Here is a 20,550-nt window from a genome sequence, read left to right on the forward strand (position 1 = left end):
GTCTTGCAATAATAAACAAGATTAAAGGAAACACGGAGCAATATTCAGATTCAGTAAAATAGAACAATGATCTGGCACTTAAAAGGACTTTGTCAACATCAGAATTCAAGAACACATTGTGCAGTCGTACACACAATAAAACAAAATAAGTTATGATAGCAGTAAGAAATGATCATGAGCAGTAGTTTAACTCATTTGCCAAAAAAAAAGAAAAAGAAATGACCATTTACTAATTAAAAAAAAAAAAAAAAAAAGTGTTTGTGGTGTGTGTTCTGGAATCAAACCACAGAACATTTAAGAAAAAAAAATGAAAACCAAAATCATAACGTATGGATCTATACTTGCATCACTCTAAACCATGCTTACAACCCCCATTTTAGTCATCTTGTGAAGTTCTATTTATACTTATACAGCTTCAACACTCAGGAGCTTCCTCTTTATAACAGTCCACAAACTTCTCCCGGAACAACTTCTCGAGTCTCAAACAATTTAGGCAAGTGAAGGTTTCCTTTACCAAATCTTTTGACAACAGAAACTAGAAAACAGGTGCCCTTAGAACAATTCTCTTTCCAGGCTCAATGTAATAAGTCCTAGGCGTTTGACAATAAATGAAGGCTCTGAACCCATTTTAGTGACAAAAATCCATTACTGCCATAATCTTATCCTCAGATGCCATCATAAACCATGGATCTCCCAAATGCTTCAAAAACCTTTCCTCAGGCAAACCCCATTTTTCTATAGAAAATTGCACATTTGGATTTTACAATGTAAGGATTCTACAAAATGCATCCGTGTTTCTACACAATGATCATTTTGCCTTTTCTTAAAGATTCAACTTCTCTTGGTAACGCTTCAATAACTGGGGAGCTTCATCATAAGAATTCACAGATTTCTGCAGGAAGGTGTTCAGGGCACTCAAACATATAAGTCAAACTATTATCTTCTTATGATCAAACCTTTCGATAACAGAAACTGAATACAGCAGCCCTAGGTATAAGCCTCTTCTCCCAACTCATTGTAATAAGTACTGGGCGTACCGAGATAATGGAGGAATCCCAACCCATCTTGTTCACAAAAAAGTCCATTGCCGCGTAATCTTATCCACAGATGCAATCATACACCATGGGCACTTTGAAAATGCTGCTAAAACCTCTTTGTCAGACACACCCATGTCTTATAAACATCAAGCTCTTTCCACAGCGACTTGCTCATTATTCTTTTCGCGACAACGGCTAGAACAAACGTATCTTCAAAGGACTGATACCCATTCCTTGACTTCCTTCACAATTTCTTTAAACTGATCTGATTTCACTAAGAATGAGTGAGGCCAATGACACACAAAACGTGGAAATCTTGGCCTCAGGCACACAATAAACGCAAAATGTCAATCTTAGTGGCTATATAAGTTTCAAGAATGCTTGGAGAGCTTTTAATAGAAGTAATAGCCTTTTCACTAGATTGAAGCAAGTTACTGAGGTAATCAAAGGAAGGGATTATATGGTTTTTTAAGCTCCTTGTAAGATATTAGGGCACCGACATAAAAGTTTCGCAAGGTCATTGACTTGAAATGCCTTTGGAGTGAAAAAACTCAAGTTTTGGCAAAAGGGTTTTCTCAGGATTGCACAAAAGCAGATTTGGGCGTTTTCTGATGAGGTCTGAGATTTGGGTTTGTGAGAAGCCACTGCTCTTGAAAACGTTTACCACTAGGTCTGGTTTTTCTGAAGTATCAAATTCAACTTCTTTGGATGCCTTTAAAGCAGATTCAGAAGACAACCCACATGAATTAATAAGGTATGAGACGGTAAAAGATTGTTGATTTGAGTTGGTTGAGATGTATTTGACAAAAATTGGACACGAAAAATCTTGAAATTTATTAGTGTTTAATAAAGCTAAGTTAGCGTATCTTCCATGACTATGAAGTAAATTTCTGAAGAGAAAATTAAACATCATAGTTGCAAAAGTGATTCAATAAACTCACCTATGCTTGAGAGTTGAGAAAATTTCTTTAAAATCTCGCCATTAAACTTGAAATCTTGGACAGCTGAAGCCGTGAAGGTAAAACCCTGGTAAGTTCAGAATTGCAGGCAGACCTAAAGTATTTATCTCTGGTCCCACTGAAACGGCAGCCTATCATTCAAATTAGGTAGTGGTATAATTTTGGCAATAGGCTTAAGACAATTACACCCCCTTTAACTTCTAAAATAACCTGTGTCACCCATAACTGCAGAAAATACCAAGTACACCCCCTACCCTTAGAATTTTCCGGTGAATATTAGACTTAATCACCTATCAGTTTGTTTTACAAAAGACTTTATACAAAGTAATATGAAACTACTCATGCATTGCCATATCATTTATTAAATTGATTTTTCATATTAATTCTTACAATTATAATCTAACACGTCAATTATATTATTCAATGGTTAGGATTCATTATTTAAATTATTTTCCTTTTTTTACCACAAAAGATACAATTTTTCTTTTATTTTTTCTAATAAATTAATTATTGTAAACAATTTTTTCCCGTGTAAACCAATACACGAACGAAGTTTCTTTGTCTTCTACTAGAGACACCATTGTCATACCAGTAATCCGAGTTAAAAAATAAGTGACGAATTTCCTTTTCTTTGGGACCAATTAAGTGACTGACTATCATATAACAGATGCTCACAAGATACAGATAAAAAAAAAAAAAAATAACAACAAAACAGTGGGTCCACATTGTGAATATTTGCATATATTACTGCAATTTCTTGTAGTTTGGTTGAGTTGTGTTGTGTGCATCCACATTGTGAAGTGAAGTGAAGTTCTTGTAGTTTGGGTGCAGGAAAAACAATGGGTCCTAAAAGATCAAGGAGTGACTGAAAGACAAAAGGCAAGAGTACCACAGGAATCAGGTTGAACATTTATCGATTTGTAAGTATTGAAGCCAAAGAAAGATATGAGAAACAATCCCAAAGAATGAGAAATTTTGTTGAGGAGCGCGGGATGTGTTTTGGAGATACAGAGGTATATGGAATTACATAATCAATTAGAGCACTAGGATGGTCCCAATTTTGTAAGGAACCCAAAAGTCAAAACGACAATTGCACCCATTGTAATGGAGTTTTATGCCAATGCATAGGAGAGTTACAATGGATGGACTATGGTTAGGAGAAGGGAAGTTAAGTTCGATGCTGATGATGTAGGTGATAACCTGCTAGAAATGGGACAAATTCCGATTGAAGATTCAAATTGGATTTTTGGAGCCAAAGTTTCAGTTAATATTTTGTTAAGACTGTAGTGGTTGTGGAGCAGATATTAGGCCATCAAGTTAAGATGTTATGATTTGTTTAGTTGAGATTTAGACTTGGTTTGGTGTATACTTTTTGCTGAAGTTCATTGTAATATTTTAATATACTGCAATAGGTAAAAACAGTGATACAACTTGTATATTTATCTCTATTTTATGAATGAAAAATGTAGAGAGAAAAACTCTCAATTTCTTGCCGTCTCCTTCATTGCAACCTCTCATTTTTACTCTGAACTTTTCTTCCCTGAACCAACAGATGCTACGATGATTAATAGATTTTATGAATTACCACATGTGGAGAATGATGCCTATGTTGAGTATTTGCAACATGTGAACCATGATAAGGTAATTAGGGCATTAGCATATAACAAAGCAAAATGGTTAATCACTCATGGGGAATAAAAGAAGTTTGATGGCAAATATCTTTACGAGTTTGCTCACATATGTCAATACTTTGTCCAATCGAGATTGATGCCCACGACCCATCTTAGTAGTTTAGAGAAAGCAAGGGCTATCCTGATTTATGATATTGTTCAGAAGATGCAAATGAATGTAGGCAACATCATCTTTTCTCAAATTATGCACTGTACAAGGAATCCCAAAACTAATTACCACTTGCCACAACCCATTACTGCATTATGTCGAAAGGCAAGGATGGCTCATAGTTTGGGTGAGGTGTTGGTTCAACCAGGGTCGGGCTTGACTACTCAATTTATGCACAACCTTTCCGTCAGGCATAAACCAGAAGGTGCAAGTTCGAGTAGGGCTACAATGTCAAAAGCACCCAAGCAAACTAAGTTTGACATGATTAGTGCAAAACTTGATTAGTTGATGGACTTTCAAGGGCAACAACAAGTCTAGTTGCAAGAGCAGTTTCATGTCATCTTTGAGTTGCTGCGAATACATCTTGGGAATGAGCAGGTAGAAGCTTCGGGTTTTTCCTTGCATGAGTTTCACTTTACACCTTCTACGAATGCCAATGAAGTTCCTAACAAAGACTTTGAAGATAGCATGGAGGAGTGGATGGTTGGGCCACTGTTGTTTTGTTGTTATTTCTTTGCTTTTAGTGGTCTTTTTGTTTTGTTTCAGCATTGTACGGTTGACTATTTTACTATTCCTACTATGTTGTTTTATTTTGTGTTTGTGTTGGATGTTATAAAGTGCCAACTGCATCTAGTTTATGACTCTCATGGTTTGGGAATGTTTGGTTGATTAATCTAAACACTTAGAGATATTTTATGTGTGATTTTCTTGTGGTCATTTGAATATTAGATCTCAACAAAACTCTAGCACTCATTTGAGAACCACTTGAGGCAAAATCCTAGAATTTGCATTGCTTAGGATATAATTTAGGTTATTTTTGGATCGATTAAGCTTATCAAGCCAACCCATTTTATTTTGTCTCTAGTTAACCCTTTTGAGCTGTTATACACACATTGACAACCTATTTTTCTTTGGTAAAAACTTATATTATCCTACCTTAACAATGAACCATAAACACATACCTACCCTTGAGTGTTAAGAGACTTGAATTATTGTGGTCTTGGTAGGGAAACAAGTGAGAAGGAGGAATATAGCAGAAATGCAAGTCACAATCTAAATTTATACAAGTAAATAGGTTGGGGGTTGTAGAGAGAATAGGAAATTAAGGATTATTATTATTCTGTGTTATTTTCTTCCAAATGAAAAAAAAATAATAATATAAATCATAAAAAATATTCTATTAGAAGAAGTAATTATAGAAGACGTCTAGTTGACTGTGTGAAAATGTAACAGGGTGTGCTAATGGTGGAGGGAAGAGTTGATTAAAGTTGGGGAAATGTTAAGGAATTGAACTAAAAGAGTAAGTCTTTACTTTCTTTTATTTGTTTTCTTTTCTTTCATGACCCCATACCTTGGCTGACATTACAACCTTATGAAAGACCTATTGATTCGAAATGGTGTTATGATTCTACACTAGTGGAGAGTGGATTGAAAAGTGAGCTTATAGAGTTTGAATTAACGATTTCTAGTAAAGTTGTAGTCTTTAGGGATCAATTCTTTTGCCCATTAGTGTTGCGTATAAAAACATTCGGGTCTTGGGATTAACGGTTTGTGGTTTGATAGATGAGAGAGTGTAAAACGAAAATGGAGTTGGTGTTTGCATTGTTTTTAGAATCGCATAATGTTTAACTTTTTTCTGCTTGTCTATGTTCAGGCAATTTTTGAGACAAAATTGTATAGTGATCCAAGAAGTTTTAGTTTTCTTTTATTATTATCTTTGCTTTTCTTTTGAGTTTAGAATAGGGTTAGTGTAGATTTTGTGGGTATCATTGCAGGAAACCCTCACAACCTATAACTCAACCAACTAGGGCTGCCTAGGGGTTTAAAGGCTTATCGCATATGCTAAATGCAACTGTATCAATTTACAAAAGTGATTTAGGATAGTTCGGTTTAGGGTTGTTTCGTTTAATTTTTGAGTTAAAGACACTTTTTATCGCTTAGCTTGTTGGGGCTAGCAAAAAAGCTAGTTGGGGGTTGTGATAAGAGCTTGGAAACACACTTTTATTTGGTGATTTATGGAGATAATTTATGGAATAATTGTTTGAATTAGACTTATTTTGCTTAATTGTTGCATTATTATCTTTTATGTGATCATGTGTATGTTTTGAATGTTTTCAAGTTAATGACGTTAAAAAGACATGTATGTGAAGAGCAACATGAGCAAACGAATGGTTCAGGAATCGGAGTTGAAACGGGGGAGTTATGAAGTTTTGAATACAAAGGGCGTTGAAAATTCATTAAAGTCTGTAGACCTCGTTTGAGGATGATTCTTGAAGCATTGGAAAGCTAATGAAAAGATAAACAATTTGTATGTTGAAGACTTCATCAAATTCATAACACTTCGTACAATAAAAATAGCATCTTTGTGTGTCACGGCACAAGTTTACTCATGCCACGACCAGGAAAGTTAATGACAAAGATGGAATTGACGAAGGGTGCGCATGCCGTAGCACAAGTCTACCTATGTCACGGCACAACGACAGATGAAATTGAAGATTGTGCACATGTTGTGGCCCAAGTCAACCCATGCTGCTGCATGACGACGACTCCTACTTCTGCAGGACTTTATTAAGTTTATTTTTAAAAGATTATGAAGTCTAATCTAAATATGATTATTTTAAATAAAGTCTTGGTACACTAGCAATACAAAGAGGTGTCTTTAAGTTGTCCTAAGGGAGATAGATAGAATTAGAGAGAGGATTCGCAACTTGGAGATCAAGACAAACAAAGTTTGGAGCTTGATTCATCATAAAGGGGTTCATCTTTATTCTATTCTAAACTCATGTTTATTATTTCAATAATAATGATTGTTTTATTCATGATGATTACGAACTAATTTAGTTTACTAGGGCTAGAGTGTAGCTCAATCTTTATGAATATGCATTGATGTATGTTGTAAATTTTATTGAGCAAGTATTCTAAGTCTTATTATTTGTGCGTGATGTTTTTAATTCTCAAGTGCCCTAGAGTTGAATGATTCATGAACTAGATTGAGATCAAGAGATGATATCTAGTTGGTCTAGGGTAATAAAACCATAGGTTGAGCAAATGCTAGACAAAGGTTACCGCAAGCTATGAGGCTCCGGTAAATTTCATAGAACGTAATGATCCTACTAATACTTAAATCTGATTTAGAGATAGTATGGGGTAGTAATTGAAGGTTAATTTGATAATTGTTCGAGAGAAAATTATTATAATTTTAGGGAATTTGGCCTATAGAAGAAGTTTAATAAGTTTAGCAATAATTATCAATTGAGCGGAATAGAGTTTGTGTGAATTTTATGCCCTAGGTTTAGTTATCTTGCATTACAATTAGAGTTTTGTTTGTCTTTATTTTCCAGTTTTTAATTTGCTTTTCATTGTTTAATTTAGTTTAAAAAATTTCACAAGGTTTTCATTAATCAAATAGTAATAAGATGGTCAATTTTGATAATTGATAATAGTGATTCCCTAGGGTTCGATATCTAGATACTTATCCATTATTACTTGTGCGATTTCGTACACTTCGAATAATATTGGTTGAGGGGGAGTAGGGCTTGTGTGTGGGTGATGGTGAAGGATGTCGGGTGATGGTGGGTTAATTTGCTGGGAAAAAGGTGAGGTTTTGGTGGTGGGTGGACAGGGGTGCTTTGGGTGGTGTTGGTGAAGGTCGCCAGCTCTAGAAAACGGCCAAATCAACCTGAAAAGAAAGTCGCGCGGCTTGAAAAGGATTTCAAGAATGGCCAAAATCTAAGGGTTAAAAAGTAATTTTATAATTTTTTTTCAAGGACAGTTCGATAATAACACTCTTTATATTGTGCCAAAACCCAAAAATCACCAACAGTGTTAATTTAAGGGTAAAAATCGGGAATCTATGAAACTATTGTTTTAAAAACCAAACCGTTCTTTGACCCAGTCAAGAGACTGGTTCCCGATTCAACCGGTTGAACTGGTCAGTTTGACCAGGATACAACGCAATTCTTATATTTATTATTCATTATTTATTTTTCTCTCTCCCCATCACTTTCTTCTTTTTTCTATCACTTTTCATTCTCTATGCAACTTTTTTCTTTCCTCTTCTCTTTTTTCTTCCTTCCTCTTTCTCTTCGTCTCCTCTTTTCTTCCTTCCTCTTTCTCTTCGTCTCCTCTTTTTCTTTATGCTTCCATCCTCTTTTTCTTTCTTTTTCATTCTTCTTCCTTCCTCTTTCTCTTCGTCTCCTCTTCTCTTTCTTCTTCCTTCCCCTTCCCCTTACTTCACTTTGTCAAAATATGAGCAATGATAGGCAAAAAGAAGCAAACGGAGTTGCTGAAGAATGCCAAAAAAGAGAAAAGAAAGAGTATATTTCTTGTATAATTTAGTTTTACATAACAGTGTGAATTTATATAGAAAATGTAAAGTCAATACAAGGAATCAAATTGTGTAATTACAAAATATTTTCAATAAAGAATATCCTTGAGTCACTCCTGAATATCATGTTAATTGCTTGATTTTAGGATGCATAATTTCAGCAGTCAATAATCTTCATTCCATATTTGCATGATCTTCTTTCCATATTGCATCACTCCCCCTTAAGCTGGTGGTTTATAGATATCAAAAACTTCAAGCTTGTGAAGCAAATATGAATGTTGTCGACTACATAATGACTTTGTGAAAATGCTTGTTGGTTGCTCTGAAGTTCGAATATACTTTGTCTTGATCACCCCTTCTTGAATTTTGTCTCGAACAAAGTGACAATCAATTTCAATATGCTTTGTCCTCTCATGGAATACAGGATTTGCCACAATATCATTTGCAGCTTTGTTGTCACAATGTAGAATGACGGGTTTACCTGTTTGTATCTTCAAATCATTTAGTAACTCGAGAATCCAAACGATCTCACATGTAGTTTTCGCCATCGCTCTGTATTCAGCTTCTGCTGAAGATAATGAAACTGTTGACTGCCTCTTCATCTTCCAAGAAATCAAGGACCCCCCAAACTTTATACAGTAACCAATGAGTGATTTCCTTGCTATTGGACATGTACCTCAATCTGAATCACAAAAGGCTGTTATGTCTAGGTTTCCGTCTCTAGGTAGAAGAAGAGGATGACATTTCTTTATCATATTGCTGACTTGTGAGTTTGATGTTTTGTTCTACCGGAATCATGCTTGGTTTACATGTAATCTAGAATCTGATACTAGCTCAAGCACATATTTTCTCTGACTAAAGGATATGCTGATGAGGGACCTTACAATCTCGATTCCCAAGAAATATTTAGGTTCTCCTAGATCTTTTTATATGGAAGTGTCTGTTAAGGTGTTCTTTTAAGGCTTGAATGGCAGGTGCATCATTTCCTATGATTAGGGGTGTGCAAAAAAAACATTTAACCGAACCGAACCGAACCGATCCTGAATTTTTGGGTACCCAAAAATTTAGGTCGATTTCGGGTATTTATTATGTGATACCCGAATTTTCGGTTCGGGTATCGCGTATTTATTTTAAGAGAACTGGGTAACCGGTACTCAGTTTTATTAAAAAATAAAAAACCTAGTTTTTAAACTTATTTTCCTTTAACTTTCAAAGAGCAAGAGGCAAAAGCCCCAAATCTATTTGCCCTAAAATTTTAGCCCAATAACTCGCATGCCCCGCACATCTCTCTCAAATTCTATACTCCAAATCTTCAATTGCACTTTGCATCTTACTTGATTTCCTCTTCAGAATTCAAATCTTCCTCTCACTTAGTCACTTTTGCCATCACGTCAGAGTCTTCTTGCTTGGCTTCTTCATTTTGGAGACCTTCTTCTCACTTTTTTGGGATCAAGTCAGACATCTTCTTCACTTTTTGGCTTCTTCATTCTCCAGTCTCTAATTCAAGGTTTGGTTTTATACTTTTATTCATCACTATTCTTAATTTCTTATGTTGTTTTAAGTTCTTAGTTATGATGTAAATTGTAAAGATCTGAGTCAGTTATATATATTGGGTTCGGTTGATTAAATCTGGACTTTGGAGAGGATTTTTGTTTTACTTTTAATTATAATAAGTTGTGTAGAATGTAGATGTCAAGAAGAAAATTGATTTATGGGAGAAGTTTGCTCTTTGCTAGTGTAATTCTGGGGCATTTTGCCATTTTTTACAAGTGTTTGTTGTTGCAGTATTATGTTTGGTGGATTAAATGTAAAAGACATTTTTCATTTCTTATTTTCTATTCACTTTTTGGTGGAACAAATGTAAAAGACTTTAATTACTCTTTTTTTTTTTTTTTTTTTTTTTTTGTAAATTATGAATTGTATTTGTTTGCGAAACATTTGATGTTTGGTGTATATTAAATCTTAAGTATTTAAATTATTAAATTAAAAGTTGATGTAGTATATGGAAGGAATTGTATCTGCAAATTGAAATTTGAAATGTAAAAAATTAAATTTAAATTTCATGCAAAGTTATGCAAATTTGGGTCATAAAACAGGTATCTGATTTTTTACCCGAATATTCGGGTACCCAAAAAACTGGGTACTCTAAAAAGCGGTTCAGTTTGCGGGTACCTAGTATTTCAGGCAAAACCGGTTCAGGTACCCGGTTTTGCACAGCCTTACCTGTGATAAGGATATCATCTACATAAATGATCAAAGCAATGAATGAGGTACCTTTATGCCATGTGAATAGAGCATAGTCATTTTTGGATTGAACGAATCCTATGTCTATAAGTGTTTCTGTGATTTTTGCATTCCATTGGCGAGATGTCTGCTTCAAACCATAGAGGGACTTTCGTAGCCGACATACAATATTCTCCCCCAAGCGGAAAAGGCGCGGAGGAAGATCCATATAAATTTTTTCATGAAGGTCGCCATAGAGAAAGGCATTGTGAACATCCATTTGGTGAAGGGACTCACAGATAGCAGCAACAGGCAGAAAGGCTCAACCGATAACATGTTTAGCAACAGGGTAAAAGGTTTCTTGGTAGTCAAAGCCTTCCCTTTGAGTAAAGCCTTTGGCAACCAGACGAGCTTTGTAGCGTTCAATGGACCCATCTGCACGATGTTTGATCTTATACATCCATTTGCAGCCAATAGGTTTCCGATGGGAGGGTCTAGGTACAATGTCCCAAGTATGATTTTGGGCCAGAGCATTGAATTCATCAGCCATGGCCTGCCACCACTGTGAATGAGGAACAACTTCTAAATAGCAAGAAGGTTCTTGATCTACAGAGATCTGACTGATACAGATCTTGTGGGCAGAAGAAATGCGATCATAACTGACATAATTAGTAGTAAGATAAAGGATACATGAAGTTGTCTGAACAATAAGACAAATATAATCAACCGTCCAAACAGGTGGTCTGGTGGACCGTGTGGATCGACGAAGGGCTGATTCTAAATGATCAGTGTGACTGGCGGGAGAATGAGGGGAAGAATCTACTGATGGGGAAGGCTCTGTAGGAGGATCTGTGGGAACTGTAGCGGAGTCAGGGGCTGTTGAAGAAGTACCCATATCTGCTATAGGTGGTACCAAAATGAATGGCCCTGAAGGAGATTGGTGATCATCCAGGAAAGATGGCCGCTGGAAGCAATGTTGGATTGATCAGAGTATCCATAAAAGGGAATGAATCCTCATGAAAAATCACATCTCTGGAAATCAGGAATCTGTTTTCTGTCTGATGATACAAACGATACCCTTTTTGATGCATATCCCATAAAAACACAACGAGTGGCTCGAGGACCAAATTTCTCATGAGTACCAAGATTAGTAGCAATGCATAAACAACTAAACACTTGAAGATGACTAATGTCTGGGAGTTTCCCAAAGAGAAGCTCATAAGGTGTCTTACCAAGCAGAACTCTAGTAGGCATCCGATTGATCAAGTAAGTGGCTATGACCACACATTCGGCCCAAAAGGAAACAAGTATGTTAGCTTGGTGTTTAAGGGCTCTGGCTACTTCTAAGAGGTGTCTATATTTTCGTTCAACTATATCATTTTGTTGGGGGGTGTAGACACAAGAACTTTCATGTATAATGCCTAGAGATGAAAAATATTATGAACAATGGTGATTAAAGAAATCACAAGCATTATCTGTTCGGATTCTTTGAACTAATAGATTGAATTGTGTTTTAATCATGGAGATGTATGTTCGAATTTTGGTAAGTGTTTGGATTTTTGAATTCATGAGATAAACCCATGTCCCTCGGGAGAAGTCATCAACAATGGCAAGGAAAAATCCGGAGCCATCATGGTTAAGGGTGTGATAGGGCCCCTAAATATCAATATGAATAAGAGAGAAAGGATAGGTAGTGTTTGATGTGTTGTGTGGAAAAGTAGGTCGGGATTGCTTGGCAAAAGGACAAATTGGACATCGGGGTTGTGGAAAAGAAGCACTATGACCCAATCTTTGGTACAAAATCAATGAACTTTTATTAAAATTTGTATTACAATCAGAGAATTTATTATTTGTAATACAAGACAAAAGATTTTGAGATTTTTCTATGGAATCAATTATCCAATAATAAAGACCGTTGTGAACCTAACTCGAACCCATCAGTTTTCTAGTCAAAGGGTCCTAAAATTCACATATGTTAGGAAAAAACTTTAAACAGCAATTGTTATCTTGACAGATTTTGGATACAGAAATCAGGTTAAATCTAAAGGCTGGGACAAATAAAACATTATGAAGGACTAAAGTTTTGGTAAGTCGAACGATCCGTATTTGAGTGGCTAGAGCCATGGTTCCATTGGGCATACGGACAGGTGTGGTTGATTTTGTGGGTGTCTAAGTGAAATGCTTAGAGTTGCAAATGATGTGGTCACTTGCCCCTGAATCAATTATATAGATATCATCTTTAATTAAATTGAAACAATAAGATGTACCCACATAGGATGTCGTATTAGCCTGGGAAAGCTGATTAATCATCTAAATTATTTGCTGATATTGTTTAGGACTAAATGTGGGTACTGAATTCCCAGTTGTATTTGTTTGGTTGACAATGGATCCAGAATCCAGATTTCTGATGTGATGGATGTCCATGCAACTTCCAACAAGTGTCACGATCGTGATTTCTTCTTCTGCAGTAATCACAATAACGTGCACTTCTACCAGACTTATTTGACCTAGAGCCATTGGACCTTTGATATGGCCCATGAGAATTAAAAGAACTTTGCCCATTAGATGTAGAGTAACCTGGCCCATGAGATGTAGCTAATGAATTGGGCTTGGAATTATTCAGGCCATTGGATGAGGAGAATTTATTTGCACCGTCGGTTTATGCCCTATATAACACACTTCTCTAATTTTCTGCCAGATCAAGAACTCCTTTTGCGCCACCGTCGCTGTCACTCTTCACTCCATCACATAATCCCTTTTGTGCAATGTTGAAAGCAGCGATGTCACCGGTGTGGAAGCCATCGTGTGAGTTCATACGTTGGCTCTCATCTTGCACAGCCAACTGGTAAGTGCGTCGGCGCTGGCGTAGTGGCCAACATCTGAGTTTTGAAAGGTAAGAAATTGTCATTTAAACCCATTAAAAAGTGGATCAATCGATCCTGATCTTTTACCCTTTTAACTTGTTGAATCACAGTTGTCGACCTTCCAAGTGGTTCAACGACAGCGTCTAATTTGTTCCAAATTGTTGATAATCTGTTAAAGTAGGATGTCATCGGTAAGCTATTTTGTTTGATTTCAGCAAGAGATTGTCGTAGAGTGAACATCTTGGCCAAATCAAGTTGGCCATACATCTCATGTATGTTTACCCACATTTCTTGGGCATTTTCTGTCTGTGGTAGTCCAGCGGCAATCTCCTGGGTCAGGGATTGCTGATTGTTGCAGCGTTTCCAGTGCTTGAGGAGGTGAGGTTCAACCGGTGGAGGGAAGGTTCCATCAATGAACCCTTCCTTGTCTTTTGTGATCAAAGACCACCAGAAGTCACGGGCCTAAGTGGCATAATTCTTTGATCCGACAAGTGATTGCTTGACAAGGACTAGCTCTGCTCTATCGGACGCTGGTGAGTAAAGAGGGTCGCAAGGTTTTGGTCGATTGGGGTTGTTTTGGATGATTTGGAACAGCGGTTGGGGATTTTGGCCTGTTGGGTTGGTTGCCTAACCCATGAACCCGAATGGGTTTGAGCCAGGTTGAGTTTGACCCGAATTCTGATCTTGGTTTTGTTGGGTGGACTGGTTTGAAGTTGGCGATGTTGTGGAATGGCTGTTGTCTTTTGGATCCATGAGGGAAGTTTTGACTCAACTAAATTTGATTTGGTGAATTCTGGAAATTGGTAAAACCGTGGCTGATTCCATGTGTTTGTTGCAGGTTTTGGCAGATTACCTAAAGGGAATTTGCTGTGGAAATTTGGAAAAACATGGCTGACTCAATGTGCCTTTTTTGTGCAGGATTTGGTAGATTGGCTAAAGGAAATTTATTGGATGAAAGAGACCCAAGTGCCTTGTTTCTCAGAATTTGGAAAGCTGGCTAGAGAGGATCAGTAATGCGGAAGCAAGAGATTAGGAAGAATGCTCTCATACCATGTCAAAATTGAGCAATGAGAGGCAAAAAGAAGCAAACGGAGTGCTGAAGAATGCCAAAAATGAGAGAAGAAAGAGTCTATTTCTTGTATATTTTAGTTTTGCATAGCAGTGTGAATTTATACCGAAAATGTAAAGTCAATACAAGAATGTAATCAAATGGTGTAATTACAAAGTATTTCAATGAAGAATATCTTTGAGTCACTCATGAATATCATGTTAATTGCTTAATTTCAGGATGCATAATTCCAGCAGTCAATAATTTTCATTCCATATTTGCATGATCTTCTTTCCATATTGCATCACACTTGACGGCCAAGAAAGCCTTGGCTGTCACAATCTAGAAAAATGAGGTCCAAATTGGCCACTTTTTCCTTCCCCTCTCCTCACTTCTTCTTCTTCACTTTAGCAAAGAAAGATTTTTTTTTTTTTTTTTTTTTCTTTTTGAAATAGAGAACCGGTTTTGTTCAACCGGTTGGATCAGATGGTTTTTACTTTTTATCTGGTTTTATAGCAGGTCAAAACGGTTTTTTATATATAAGCAGGTTTTATATTAGAGCAATGCTAGTTTTATAAAGACACATACAAAGGGGGTATACAAAGACAATCTCCACCCTTGATTTTTATGATTTCTCTCTCTCTCTTTTTCCGTTTTTTCTTTGTTTTTTTCTTTTAGATGATGTCACTTTGTAACCTTCTTTGTATGGATCTTTGTAAGGATAGCATTTTTTTTTTATATTAATTCAAACCGGACATCTGTCTGAGCCCCAGTCGAATCAGCTGATCCGGTCCGGGTTTTAAAACAATGTATGAAACTAAGGGTGGGAACCTTTGATTCCGCTAAACCTTGGGTGGAACATGTCATTTACTATTTCTTTAATTCAACTAATACCCACAAATAAATAAATAAAAATCAATAAACAGCAAATTATTAGAAGCTAAGCAAGTTTAAGTTCATAAAGATAACATATTCCAATCGGATGATGTTAAAGGAATAAGGGTGCATGGAATTGGAGAGAGAGAGAGAGAGAGAGAGAGAGAGAGTGAGTGAGGTCCATAAAGATAAACATTATACTAGGTTAGAGTCACAGAAAATGGGAATTATGTAGCATTTAGTATAATTTTTTTATATTTGAAAATGATCATTTTTAATAGAGCCAGTAACAATTTCTCACCCACGGTTTACCGTAATGACATTTTTCCACCTATAAACTTCGAAAAACACATTTTCCCACCGATCGTCAATCTCATGATTCATCAATGGAGTCTGCAGAAATTAGGATAAAGCTACATAAAGACTTTTAACACTTTCACCCTTGAATTGCGTTTAGCACATTCAAGTAAAAGAACTACATTTGGTATTGGTGTTCACTGTTCAGTTTCCAAAAGTGGAAAAGCGTTATCCTTCTGATAAAATTACCCTTCTTATAAACCTCAGCTTATTATCAGTAACAAACTGATTAATGCAAGAACACAAATCAAACCTCTAACGAAAAAAACAAATTAGTGAGGGCAAGGAAGCTAAACAGAGATCATTTGAAATTAAAAAAGCTTCCGATTGTTCTCTGAAATTATCCAAAAAGAAATATACATGTCTGCCTTCTATCTTTTGTTGTTTCCCTTATTAAATGATAAGAAGAAAGAAGGCAGGGAGAAGGGCAAGGACAGGGCCTCAAAGTTCTATTCCTCTTTCACCCCTTTTGGCAATAACATCAACATTCAAAACAAGAAATATGAAACTGTAGCTCCTGAAGAAGAAGAAACAGTTTGGTCTCATCAAAAAATGAACATCATCATCATCCTGTTGCTGGAACATCACCCAGCACCACCTACTTAAAATTATTTGATTTTTCGCAACAATCAACAAAATGGAAATGTGGGGGTGTGAAGGAAGAAGGGTGCTTCGTTTAGGCGGCAGATTCCTTGGCAATCTTTTCAGCCTTGGCAATCACCTCTTCAATGCCTCCAACCATGTAAAATGACTGTTCTGGGAGGTCATCGTATTTTCCATCCAACACTCCCTGTGAGAAAAGCAACAAACAAAATTAATCGATGAATCAAAGATCATCACAATGCCATCAAGCCAAGCCCCAGATAGTGTATGGAACTGAGACGGTGATTCCTCAAGAACACAGTGGCTCAGTGACAAAGATTTCAACACTCGACCAGAAGGTGAAGGTTAGACCCACATGAAAAAAGAATTTCATTATCCTAGTTACTAATTGTGTCACCAATAAAAATTACATGAAATTATGATCAAATACTGAAGATGTAGTTTCAGCTTCAGAGAAACTATTTGAACAGGATATATAGTGCATAACACTATGTAATGCATACCCTGTTATAGAAATGAGTCACTGTGTACTTATGGTCTATTATGAATGTAAGCATAGGAACGAAGAGAGTACCTGGAAACTGACAATGCTCTCCTTCAACTCAACATACTTGCCAGGGGCACCCGTGAAAACTTCTGCCACATGGAAAGGCTGACTCAAGAACCGTTGAATCTTACGAGCACGAGCGACGGTCAACTTGTCATCTTCACTGAGCTCATCCATACCCAAAATGGCAATAATATCTTGCAGATTCTTGTAGTTCTGAAGAACCTTCTGCACACCACGAGCAGTGTTGTAGTGGTCCTCACCCAAAATGTGAGGGGAAAGCATACGAGATGTAGAATCAAGAGGATCGACAGCAGGATAGATACCGAGCTCAGAGATCTGTCAAAGCAAAAGCGCAGTAAATTAGATGAAAGATGACAATATTGTTCCCACGACCACTTGATACTGATGTATTCACACCTGACGAGACAACACAGTTGTGGCATCCAAGTGAGCAAAAGTGGTAGCAGGAGCAGGATCTGTCAAGTCATCAGCAGGCACATAGATAGCTTGGACAGAAGTGATGGAACCTTTCCTGGTGGTTGTAATACGCTCCTGAAGACCTCCAAGATCTGTAGCCAAAGTTGGTTGGTAACCGACAGCAGATGGGATACGTCCCAGCAAAGCAGACACCTCAGAGTTAGCCTGCAGGTCGACAGAAAGAACAAATTTTAGAAAATTATCAACATGCAGTGCACAATAAGGGTCCTCCAAAAACTCCATGACAAACGAGCTTCTTACCTGGGTGAAACGGAAAATATTGTCAATGAAGAGAAGCACATCCTGCCCCTCAGCATCACGGAAGTGCTCAGCAACAGTAAGCCCAGTGAGACCAACACGGGCACGAGCACCAGGGGGCTCATTCATTTGACCATAGACAAGAGCACATTTGCTTTCAGCCTAATGAATCAAAAAAACATAAGATTTTAAGATTTAAGTGTGACGAACAAAATACAAACAAGATAAATAAGTATATATAAATAGTAAATATAAGTAGTATAAACTTGACCTGCTTATCCCCTAGCTTAATGACACCACTTTCCATCATTTCTCTGTACAAGTCATTACCCTCGCGAGTACGTTCTCCAACACCGGCAAACACTGAGAAACCACCTGATCAAAGAAACCAAGTAAAATTCAATAAAACATGGAGAGGAATATTCATATGAGCACATTGGCAAATGCATTTGTAAAAACAAACCATGAGCTTTAGCAACGTTGTTGATAAGTTCCATGATAAGCACAGTTTTTCCGACACCAGCACCACCAAAAAGCCCAATCTTTCCTCCTTTTTGGTATGGAGCTAGGAGATCAACAACCTGTGGAGAGAAGCAACTTGATAAAATTTGAGTCTGTATCGCACTTCCGTACATGAAAGTTCATCAAACATAACAATAGAAGCACACCTTTCTTTTTATAAAAAATTAGGTAAAAGTAGTGGAAATTCAAATACATTTATCACATAAATTTCAAATGAATTAAGTACCTTGATACCAGTAACAAGGATCTGTTGTTCAGTTGCTTGCTCAGCAAATGAAGGAGCTTCTCTGTGGATGGGCAAGTAGTGGTCGGTTTCTGTTGGAAATAAAAACCTTATAAAAGTCAGAAAAGTCCTTGTTTCTAATTCTAGAACAATGCTATAAGTAATAACAAGCTTTTAGAATCTTACTGATTTCGCCTCTCTCATCAATAGGCTCTCCAAGGACATTCATGATACGGCCAAGGGTAGCCCTACCGACAGGTACCTAAAATGCATATAAAAACCAATTATAAATCAAATTCAAATTACAACTTATATTAAAAAGTAGAAGTTTCTACCTTTTTCACCCATGAAACCAATACAAAAAAGAAACTTAATATTCTACAAACGCTAAATAAATGAGATATCAAGCCATTCAAATAACCAAAACCATATAAGCTCGTCATCTGGAGAGAACCAGACCCTAACAAAAATCAATAACCACTTATCACTTATCAGCAACAAACAGTTTTAAATAAAAAAAAAATCGTTAAAATCCAATTTTGAAAATAATAAATTTGCGGATAGACCCGTCTGAGAAAACAGGCAAAAATATCATTCAAGGACTTCAGTTTCAGTGTTTTCTAGCTATACCTCAAAAATACCCAAAAATCTGGAAATCAAATTACGTCGAAAACTAATCGCCGATACATTCATCAAATTTAACCTAAACATAAAAGAGTCGTTAAAAATCAGATCTTGAAAATAATGGGAAAAAAAAAATTCCTGCGATCATATAGACAGAATAGCCATTCCCTTTTAGTGTTCTCCAACTCATTATCAACAATATCCAAAAATAAAAACTTTCAGTCCTAAAAACCTAAAAAACTGGGAAATCGCATAAAACAAAACACATCACTCAGATCTACAATCGCCAGCAAAATCTACAGTACTCACAGTGATAGGAGAGCCGGTGTTGAGTACGCTCTGGCCTCTGACCAACCCTTCAGTTCCATCCATAGCAATGGTCCGAACAGTCCCTCCACCCATGTGCTGCGCCACTTCAAGCACCAACCTAACGGAGTGGTCCACGACTTCAAGCGCCGTCATAATCGGCGGAATTCCCTCATCGAACCTCACATCGACAACGGCACCAATGACCTGACACACCTGTCCGATCGCGCCCTTCCCAGTGAACTCATCGGTAATCTTACCACCACCGCCCTTCTTGACGTCGGGCTTGGGGGGAGCCGGAGCTGCCGCGGCAGCAGAGGAGGTCGCGTATTCGGCCACGCGCGAGCGGATGAAGTTAGAGACGGGAGCAGCGGCGCGGCGCGTGGTGATAGGTGAAGTGAGGGAGGAGTGAGAGAAGGGGGATTTGGAGTAAGATCGGCGGAGAATCGTGGAGGCGAGCCTGCGAGAAGCCATCTGGTAGGGCTTCAATGGAGATAGAGAAAGAGAGAGAGAAAGAGTGAAGTTCTAGGGTTTGGTTTTTTGTGTGAAAAGTGGCTTTATGTACAAGCTGAGAAATAGTGAGGTAAATTGGTAAAAACGTAAAAAGATAAAATATTTGTTTTTACTGTTTAACTGTTTTAATAGGAATAGGATTATAGGAGGAATATGCTGCTTTAGTTCAGGTTAGTTTGGTTTGCTTTTCTGTTGGGAACGGCGTCGTTTGGTGTTTTTTGAAATTTTGAATTTTCTTTTAAATTATGAATTATGAAGATAATTTTTTAATATTGGGAATAAAATAAATTTATGAGAAAAGACATTTTAATATAAAATTTTAAAACTTGAAAGTATGATCGTTATTTGTTAATTTTTTTTTTGTCACATATTACGTTCAATAATTAGATTAAATATCCTCTAAAATTGTTTGTTAATTTAGTGATTTGATTAATTTTATCAATAAAAAAATAGGTTTTTGAAATTTAAAAAATTTTTTTTTTCGTATTAAACTACATATGTAAATATCTAAATATATTAAGGGGTAAATTGATGAAGGATTTATATAAGATATAAACCTAGTTGTGGAACCATATAATAAATTTCTTGCCATCATTTATTCTTAAATGAAGAATTAAGCTTCAGCCTATATTTTCTCTAATCACTCAATGAAAAGTCCAAACTTAAAGAAAAAATAAATTTTAAATTTAAATCAGAAATACTAAAATATTGAAGCATTTAAATTATATAACCTCAAGTTATGCTTAATCACTCTATAACAATATCATACTATTTAATTAATCTATTAATTAATAATAATGTTACATCCACAACCTTCTCTCACAACTCTCGACATAGCAGTTCGTCATTGGTTAGCTCGTAAATAGGTAAATGAGACCCATTACCACGTCAAGGGTTATGAGATTAGGTTACAGAGCTAACAATAACATTACTCATTAATTAAT

The 20,550-nt window shown here is 36.6% G+C and overlaps 1 protein-coding gene across 1 annotated transcript; it reads right to left on the bottom strand.

The window, feature by feature from the left end:
* Nucleotides 1-15,810: 15,810 nt before the first annotated feature.
* LOC116143946 (ATP synthase subunit beta, mitochondrial-like) lies at nt 15,811-19,623 on the bottom strand. Its single transcript, XM_031429390.1, has 9 exons — nt 19,097-19,623; nt 18,350-18,425; nt 18,167-18,255; nt 17,882-17,999; nt 17,690-17,793; nt 17,422-17,580; nt 17,101-17,325; nt 16,708-17,019; nt 15,811-16,320 (listed from the first exon to the last, which is right to left on the bottom strand). Exons 1-9 carry the CDS (start codon nt 19,565-19,567, stop codon nt 16,207-16,209), a joined length of 1,668 nt encoding a protein of 555 aa, XP_031285250.1. The 5' UTR covers nt 19,568-19,623; the 3' UTR covers nt 15,811-16,206.
* Nucleotides 19,624-20,550: the final 927 nt, after the last annotated feature.

This window comes from Pistacia vera, unplaced genomic scaffold, assembly GCF_008641045.1.
Source record: "Pistacia vera cultivar Batoury unplaced genomic scaffold, PisVer_v2 Contig435, whole genome shotgun sequence".
Taxonomy (NCBI): domain Eukaryota; kingdom Viridiplantae; phylum Streptophyta; class Magnoliopsida; order Sapindales; family Anacardiaceae; genus Pistacia; species Pistacia vera.